This window comes from Magnolia sinica, chromosome 17, assembly GCF_029962835.1.
Source record: "Magnolia sinica isolate HGM2019 chromosome 17, MsV1, whole genome shotgun sequence".
Taxonomy (NCBI): Eukaryota; Viridiplantae; Streptophyta; class Magnoliopsida; order Magnoliales; family Magnoliaceae; genus Magnolia; species Magnolia sinica.
Genome location: NC_080589.1, coordinates 8,022,228 through 8,032,076, shown reverse-complemented (window position 1 = coordinate 8,032,076; position 9,849 = coordinate 8,022,228). Strand labels below are relative to the sequence as shown.

General features: G+C 37.4%; 1 protein-coding gene across 1 annotated transcript; it reads left to right on the top strand.

The window, feature by feature from the left end:
* The first annotated feature begins 8,462 nt into the window (after nucleotides 1–8,462).
* On the top strand, nucleotides 8,463–8,918 carry LOC131231823 (uncharacterized mitochondrial protein AtMg00240-like). The gene has a single exon (XM_058228127.1). The coding sequence runs from the start codon at nucleotides 8,463–8,465 to the stop codon at nucleotides 8,916–8,918; it is 456 nt and encodes a 151-aa protein (XP_058084110.1).
* The last annotated feature ends 931 nt before the right edge of the window (nucleotides 8,919–9,849 follow it).

The window sequence follows — 9,849 nt, the reverse complement described above, 5'->3', positions numbered from 1 at the left end:
ATCTCTTCATTTTTAGACAAAGACAAAGAGATTAAATTATTGAATGTTCTAAGGGACCACAAAGGAGCCTTGGGCTGGACCATTTTTGAAATTAAGGGTATAAGCCCTTTTATATGCACCCATCAAATTCACATCGATGAGGACGCCAAACCAATTAGACAACCTCAAAGGCATCTCAATCTAAACATGATGAAAGTTGTAAAAAATGAGGTGATCAAATTGTTAGATGTGGGAATCATCTACCCAATATCTGATAGTGTTTGGGTGAGTCCAACTCAAGTAGTCCCAAAGAAATCTGGAATAATTATTGTGTAAAATTCTAATAATGAACTCATATCAACACGTGTTACCACAGATTGACATGTTTGCATTGATTATAGAAAATTGAACCATGTCATAAAGAAGGACTATTTCCCTCTACCATTCATTGATCAAGTTTTAGAGAGGGTAGCAGGTCACTCATTCTATAGTTTTCTTGATGGATATTCCGGATATAACCAAATAAAGATAGCCCTGGAAGACCAAGAGAAAACCATGTTCACTTGTCCATTTGGCACGCTTGCTTTCAAACGGATGCCATTTGGATTGTGTAACGCCCCTATAACTTTCCAATGGTGTATGTTAAGTATTTTTTTAAATATGGTTAGGAAGTTTCTCAAGGTTCTCATGGATGACTTCTCTTTATTTGGGAGTAGTTTTGAGGAATGCCTCAACAATTTATCTCTTATCTTATCTAAGTGTGAAGAGAAGCACCTTGTCTTAAATTAGAAAAAATGTCATTTTATAGTTCAAAAAGGAATTGTTTTGGGATATGTTATCTCCAAAAATGAAATCGAGGTAGATCATTCAAAACTGAACATTATAATTAATCTACCTATCCCCCGAACTGTTAGATATATTAGATCACTTATAGGGTACACTAGTTTCTATATAAGATTCATTAAGGACTTTAGTGCCATTACTAGACCCTTGGTTAATTTTCTTCAAAAGGATGTCCCATTTGAGTGGACGAATGAGTGTGTAAGTGCCATTAATAAAATTAAATCATCCCTTACCACTGCACCTATCATGCGTCCACCAGATTGGACACTTCCTTTTGAACTAATGTGCGATGCAAGTGATTATGCCATAGGGGCTGTTTTGGGTTAAAGGAAAGATAAACGGCCCTACGTTATTCACTATGCGAGTAGAACTCTAAACTCGGCCCAAGTGAACTACTCAACAACTGAAAAAGAGTTACTTGCAGTAGTTTTTGTTTTGAATAAGCTTAAGTCCTACTTGCTGGGATCCAAAGTAATCATTTTCATAGACCACTCGGTTTTGAAATATTTGCTATCTAAGAAGGATGTAAAGCCGAGACTTTTGAGATGGATCCTCCTACTCTAAGAATTTGACTTAGAGATAAAAGATAAGAAAGGAGTAGAAAACGTAGTAGTCGATCACCTTTTCAGATTGGTGTTAGATGATTCCATTGAGAAGATATATATCTAGGACACTTTCCCTGATGAACAATTATTTGCAATCTCCAATTTGCCTTGGTATGCGGATATAGTGAATTATTTTGTAACGGGAAAAATGCCATATAATTGGAAGTCACAAGATAGGAAGCGCTTTGAAACTGGGGTTAAAAACTTCTTCTGGGATGACCCGTATTTATATTCTAGGGTGTTAACGATCCGGTTCCGGTTCCGAAATTTTCTGAACCGTTGATTACGGATCGGTTTCGGTTTAGAGTCCTGTAGAACCAAACCGAACCGTTGATCCGAATCGTAGATCCGATCTATGACAGGAACCGTGGATCTGAACCATCGATTAGAGTTAGTTTTTTATTTTTTTTAAAAGGAAAAAAACCCTAAGTTGCTATACCCCTGCCCTTATTGAGCGCCCTACCCCTGCCCTCTGCTCTCTCTCGCCGCCCTCCCTTGGTTGGTAAGTTCAAAAATAAGTGGTTGATGGAAAAAAATAAATCATCTTGATCCAAAAATTTCGTGGACCACAACAAATTCTTAATGGTCAGTTATCATTTTTTTTTCCTGTGGTGGCCAGTATGAATTTGGATCTTCTTCAATTTTGGTGTTATGCACTAAAATAATATTGAAAAATGGATGGACAGCTTGAATATACCACACATAGATCAAGGTGGGCCCCACGTCAGTGACGCACTGTGTTGGTGAGGCCGGGCACACCTAATCTGCTCATACACAGCTATATCCAACGTCAACAACCATCGTGTGAGACACGTGGCCACGGTGCACGATAAAGAAAAAACACGCGCGAGTCCATTCGATAGTGTTCCGCGAAGCTTACCTCCATCGCCCGTCTCCTTCACGTTTCTCTCTCTCTCTCTCTCTCTCTCTCTGTAAAGAAAAGAAAAGAAAAGAAAACCCGTTTCTTTCATTCCACTCCAACCAGTCTTGAAAAACCCTTTCCTCTACTTCTTCCCAAAAAGCCCCTAACAAAGATGAGTTATTACAACCAGCAGCAGCCTCCTATTGGAGTTCCTCCTCCCCAAGGTATGGATGGTCTTTGTAAGATTGCAGGAAATTTCTAGGGTTTTGTTTAGTTGGATCTGATGATGGGGTTTTGAATTTTGATGGATAGGATATCCTCCGGAAGGGCATCCGAAGGACGCGTATCCATTGCAGGGATACCCTGTGCAGCGATACCCACAGCAGGGGTACTATCCTCAGCAGGGCTACCCTCCTTCACGGTTTGAATTCAATAATTTTGCCTGCGGCTGATGCACCAGTTCGTCCCATGCGTCAGTTCCGGTTCGGTTCCGGTTCCATTCCATTTTTATGGTCCGGTTCCGGTTCCAGTTCTAGGGTGCTAGCGATCCGATTCCGGTTCCAAAAATTGTAGAACCGTTAAGAACGGTTCAGTTCCGGTTTCACCCCAGAACCGGACCAAACTGACCCGTGTGCACCCCTAACCCCAACAGTGACTCCAAGTTTATTTTTTTATTCTGTGTATGACCCGTATTTATATAAATATGGGATTGATCAAATTTTTAAACGCCGTATCCCAGAGGATAAAGTCTGGAGTGTTATTTCCTTTTACCACATGAAAGCATGTGGTGGCCATTTTTTTGCTAAGAAAATAACTGCAAAAATCCTGCAGTGTGGGTTTTACTGGCCCACCATATTCAAAGACACTAATGCTTTCTGTGTTGCTTGTGATAAATGTCAAAGATTGGGAAGAGTGTCCTAGCGTAACATGATGTCTTTATCCCCAATTTTACCATTGAAGATTTTAGATTGTTGGGGTATTGATTTTATGGGCCCATTTTCATCTTCTTTTGGATTTCTTTATATATTGGTTAGTGTAGACTATGTTTCTAAGTAGATTGAAGCAGTTCTAAGTAGGATCAATGACAACAAAGTGGTCATACGATTCGTCAAAGAAAATAATTTTTTTAGATTTGAAACTCTAAAGTCCATCATTAGTGATGGTGGGTTTCACTTTTGTAATAAGACATTTGAGACCTTAATGAAGAAATATAATATCAAGCATAAAGTGAACACCCTATACCACCCACAATCGAGTGGGTAAGCTGAGATTTCTAATCGGGAAATCAAACATATTTTGGAGAAAACTATAAGGCCAAATAGGAAAGATTGGTCCCTCAAACTATACGATGCTTTATGGGCTTATGGGACTGCTTATAAGACCCCGATTAGAATGTCCCTATATACATTGGTGTATGGGAAGACTTGCCACTTACCTGTGGAATTGGAACATAGAGCCTACTAGGCAATAAAGAAATTAAACTTTGACATGGACCAAACAAGTGGACAAAGGAAATTAGAGTTGAATGAATCAAAGGAGTTGAGGAGAGAGTCTATGAAAATTCTAAAATCTACAAAGAGAGGACCAAAGCTTTTCATGATAAAAACATCCTAAGGAAGAATTTTGAGCCTCAACAAAAGGTCATATTGTACAATTCCCATCTCCAGTTCTTTCTGAAAAAGTTAAGATCAAGATGGACAGGCCCCTTCATAGTGAAGAGTGTTTATACTCATGGAGCAGTTGAAATTGAGAATCTATGTAATGGCAATACAAGGTTAATGGTCAGAGATTTAAGCCTTTTGTGGAAAACTTTCATTTAGGAGGGGAGTCTGTCCCTCTTCATGAGCCAGAATATTCAGATTGATGCTCCTAGTCTGACGGACCATTTGTGTAGGATTTGTATCATATTCAATTTTTTTAGTGTCACCTAGCAGGTGAGTTTTTCATAGTAGGTACTATCCACCATTTCTTTTATTTTTATTGTTCTCTACATTACATTATCATTACATTGGGGACAATGTAGATTTTACGTTAAGGAGTGTGGATACCCATTCATGTAAGTTTTTTTTTTTTTAGGTTTCAGTTTATTTATTTATTAGGTTTAAGTTTTGTTTTTTTTTTGGTTTATGGGAATTTTTTTTCAACATTTTCAAAATAATATGTTTATATACAGGAATGTGAACATGATATTATGCGAATTCCAAAGGCAAAGTTAATACTTAGTTTAAGTCAATAGTAGTTAGAATTCTGATAACTGAAAATTATAAACTTGAGTTCAATTATCTAATCACTAGTTTAAAGTGAGTTGTAATTTGATGTACTGAATTCACAATACACCCTAGCTAACTAAGTGAGGAATATGATATGTGAACTAGAATAACAAATTTTGATTCAAATAAGGTTGAATGAACTAGTACCATTGATATATGCTTAAAAGAGAGAATATTGAAAAAAAAATGATGGAAAAAGAAAATTTTATTATAGAGCATGCATGCAATGACCATAACAATCGTCTTAGTAATCCGGAGTAATGAAACCTAAGTATCCATTACTGTTACCATTACAAGTACGATACCTTAGGTTATGAAGCAAACCCGGTGGGAATCTTCATCTAAGGGTGGTCTATAATAATGAGGATATGATGATAAAAGAAGAAATGACATGAAGAAAATGAGATAACTAGAGATTTCATATTCTTGGAATGATTGAAAGGAGTTAGGATAGAGAACATGCATATTTCTCAAAGTTAGACTAGTGTCACGGAGCACCTAAGGATATTGGATCATAACTATTCTAAATTTTGATTAGGTCTCTGAACTCAAGGATATAATGGATTAGGAAATTGAGATTCTAACTAACTTCAGACTTAGGATAAGTATTGTTTTATTTTAGAATTCATATGATGAATGAAGGCATAATTGTATAAATTTCTGAGTGTTGAACTATTTTTCATGTTTTCAATGTTTGTGGGTAACATTTCTGGAAACCCTCACGAGACTATAACTCGTCCACTAGGGGAAACCTAGGGGTTTAAAGGCTTGTTGCATATGCTAAATGCAATCGAGATTACCTGCGAAAGTGGTGTAGTTAGAATTTTTTTCATTTTAATTTTATTTTTAAAATTAATTTTTATTCTTATTTTTATTTTTCTTCGCTTATTTTGCTCAGGACTAGCAAAATGTTAGTTAGGAGGTGTGTTAAGACTCAAATATTGCATAATTTTTTCCATTTATATCTTGGTTTTATGAACATAAATCATCTTAATATTTTATTTTACTCATGTATGTGTTGCAAGGTGAATTTAAGAGCTTGGATTGAAAAAGGGTGTTAAAAAACATGGATTTGATGCTCAAGAATTACCGAGGCAAGGGATGGATCTTAGGAGACCAAGATTGAAGAATTCACATGCCAAAGATCCAAGAAAACCAAGTGAGGAATGAAGAGAATCGAAGATTTGAAGTGAAGAATCCTGAAATCGTCCTGAAAAAGTGTATTCTAAAGCTGTGAAGTTTATTTTGAAAAATTACATAGCAGGAAGTCTGTTTTAAACGAACTATGCAGCGAGAAGTCTATTTTGAAAAAATACTTATATTTGAGGCGGTTTCTAGGGTTTTACAACTTTGTACGAAAATTAGAGTTCCCTACTTATAAATAGGGTTTCCCAGGACATTCCAAAGGATCATTCAAGGCATCCCAAAACAAAATTTAGAATTTTTAAAGAGTTTTTAGTTTTATTAGAGTTTTATGAGTTGTTTTTTTTTTAGATATTTTCTATTTGCATTTATTTCTCTCTTCTTAGTTTTTCTTTCTTATTTTAATTATGTTTTTTTAAATTCTTTCTATCCCAAGCTAGAAGGGAAGCACATGGGTTTAATAATTCTTTAAGTTATGATGATTGATTGTTTTAATGATGAGAAGAATAGTGTATGCATGTTATCTATTATTTAGGTTTTATTTTTTATCCTCTTGTGAGATACATATATTTCCATCATATGAGATTCACATTGATGGATAGGCTTACCTTAGATCAATCAGATTTCCTAGATAGGAGAGGTTCTCAACCTGTTATATTTCTTTGATTTTCATTATCCTATAAATATCAATACTTAAAATCATTGGCGCTTGAGAATATATGTCAATGGTGCAAAACTATTATTTTATAATCTTATATATCACTTATTAAAATATTTAAACTGTGTTATTTTTCGATTAGGCTGACCATAGTGCTCAGATCCTAATTGTGTTATCCAAGTCATCATGATTTTAGAACATTAACCTATGTGTGGAACTTTGAAGCTTGGATGTTATTTTATTTAGTTGAATTACATCCATTCAAAAATCTCAAAATTAAATCATCAATTTAGTTTTTATTACTTAGTTTTGTTTTGCATTTGATTTTTTCCTTCTTGCAATTCATCTCCCTGTGGGATAAACCATGTATTCATAGGATACTACTTACAAGCCTCTGCACTTGGAGGTAAGCAATCATATCCTATTTTACAATTGGATATAATTTCATTCGCATCGATAATGGTCAGGAATTTTTAGCTCATCGCCTACAAAACTTCTTTTCTGATCATGGTGTACTTCATGAGCGTACATGTATTAAAACTCCTCAACAAAATGGTGTTGCCGAACGAAAACACCGTCACCTCTTAAATGTTGTTCGTTGTTTATGTTTTCAAGCTTGTTTACCTATCTCTTTTTGAGGTAAATGCATCTTAACTGCCACGTATTTGATTAATTGTATCCCATCGGTCTCTCTACATCATAAAACTCCATATGAACTTCTTTTTTATAAAGCCCCCACTTATGCACATCTTCGTGTTTTTGGTTATCTATACTATGCAAATGCTTTGAACATTCATCATGATAAATTTTCACCACGTGCCTCCCCTTGCATTTTCCTTGGTTATTCTCTTAGCCACTCCACCTATTGTGTATATAGCATGGAAACCAATAAAAAAATTTCACGAGATGTTCAGTTTGTTGAGATTGTCTTTCCTTATGCTGATCCTATAGCTTATAACCTCACAAACACCCCACCCACTGTCCCTACTGTCTCTATCGACCCCACCCATATCTTTCCTGCACTTCCTCCCCAAGAGCATTTTTCTAACCATCTCACTGCCTCCTCTATTGAACCCGTTGAACCTAACCTTCCCATTGCCTCCTCTCGGCTATACAGCTAAATCATTCGTCCTTTCTACCTTCAAGACTATATCTGCTCTGACCTCCCAAATCCTTCATGTTCCACTCCCGATCCACAGACTTTCTCAGGTACGGGTCATTCTTTACCTAATTTTCTCTCTTATCATTTTTTTAGTCCTAACCACTTTGCTTTTCTCACCTCTGTTTCCAAAAATGTTCATGACCCTCACCTTTATTCTCAAGCTGTTCTTGTTCCTCACTGGTGGGCTGCCATGGTTGATGAAATCAAAGCCCTGGAAGCCAATCATACTTGGACTCTTGAACCCTTTCCTCCCAATAAAAAACCCATTGGTTGTAAGTGGGTTTACAAAACCAAACTCAGGGCTGATGGATCCATCAAACGACACAAAGCTCTGTTGGTTGCCAAGGGTTACACCGAGGTAGAAGGTTTGGATTATCATGATACTTGTTATCCAGTTGCTAAACTTGTTACACTTCGTTGTCTTCTTGTTATAGCTGCAGCTAAAAGTTGGTTTTTATACCAATTGGATGTTCACAATGCCTTTCTTCATGGTGATCTTGATGAAGAAGTATACATGCATCCATCTCCTGGTTATTGCCCTCAGGGGGAGACGTGTTTTTGTCGCTTGCACAAATCCTTATATGGTCTTAAACAATCTTCTCGCCAATGGTACTCCAAACTGTCTCACGTTCTTACCTTGGCAGGTTTTTCTCAATCTAATGTTGATCATAGTCTCTTCACCAAGACTACGGGCTCCGTGTTCATTGCCATCCTGATCTATGTTGATGACATTTTTGTTACTAGCAACGACCTACCGACCACCACTACTCTCAAGAACCACTTGGCTACTGCATTTAAGATCAAAGACCTAGGGAATCTAAAGTATTTTCTTGGCATTGAAAGTTGAAAGATCAAATTCAAGTATTTTTATCTCGCAACGTAAATATGTCTTAGATCTTTTACAAGAGTGTAACTTGGTTCTCGCCCTGCTTACTTTCCCATGGAGCAACATCTTAAACTCAATGACACTGATGGTACCCTTCTTGTTGATCCAGTCTCTTACCGCCGCTTGGTTGGTCTTCTCATCTACCTGACCATTTCACGTCCTGATATTACTTACACAGTCAATATTTTGAGTCAATTTATGCATGCTCCTCGTGAGCCCCGTCAGCAAGCCACCTTCTGGTTACTTCGGCATTTAAAGACCACTCCCGGTTATGGCTTATTTTTCTCTTCAGCCTGCGGTTTTCAATTATCTGCCTATTATGACTCTGATTGGGCCAGTTGCCCTATGACTCGCCGATCCACCACTGGCTTTGTTGTCAAACTTGGCGATAGCCCTATCTCTTGGCGTATCGAGAAGCAATCCATTGTCTCTCGCTCTTCTGTTAAAGCTGGATATCATGCTGTGGCCAACACCTCTTATGAGTTAAATGGCCATGTCTCTTCTTTGTGATCTCACAATCTCTCATTTTCACCATGCACTACTTCACTGCGACAAACAAGTTGCCATTCACATTGCACGCAACCCCGTTTTCCATGAATGCACCAAACACATAGAGATTGATTGTCACTTGGTACGTGAACATATTCGTGCTGGTCTTCTTACTCCCGCTTATTCACCCACTTCTTAAAACAAGCTGATCTCTTCACAAAACCTTTCGGTCGCGAATTATTTGTCTTCTTCAGATCCAAGTTGGGCATTACAGATCTTCATGCTCCAACTTGAGGGGGAGTATTCACAGCTATGGAATAATTGCACAAATCAAGCCTCATATCAAGCACAGCCGTGTATGGAATAATTGCACAAATCAAGCCCCATATCAAGCACAGTTGTGTATGGAATAATTGCACAAATCAAGCCCCATATCAAGCATAGCCGTGTATGGAATAATTGCACAAATCAAGCCCCATATCAAGCACAGTTGTGTATGGAATAATTGCACAAATCAATCCCCATATCATAGTACATTCCATATGTAGCACCATTTTAGTTGTACAAATATAGCACTGTGATTGTTCTGTAAATATACACTATTAATAGAAAATACAAAGCAGACAAGAATATTTTTCTCCTTCTACGTTTCTTATCATGGTATCAAAGCGTCTCATTCTTCGGGATCTCTAACGTTTCCGTTTCCATGGCTAAGCAGAAGCCTGTTGCTGCAACTACTCCAACCGTCTCAGCCAATGCAGTATCTTGGGCATCCTCTCCTTCCACTGCAAGTGTAATCCCTGACCTCTCCACTAAGCAATATCGACAATTAATGGGTCTTCTTCAGCCAAGCCGTGTGGATAATTTTTCTGGTACCTCCTGGTTCCATCCATTTATTCCCACCCAAACGGCCGTGTTCAGTTTTAACTGTGGTCCCAGGTTAAATGGGTCA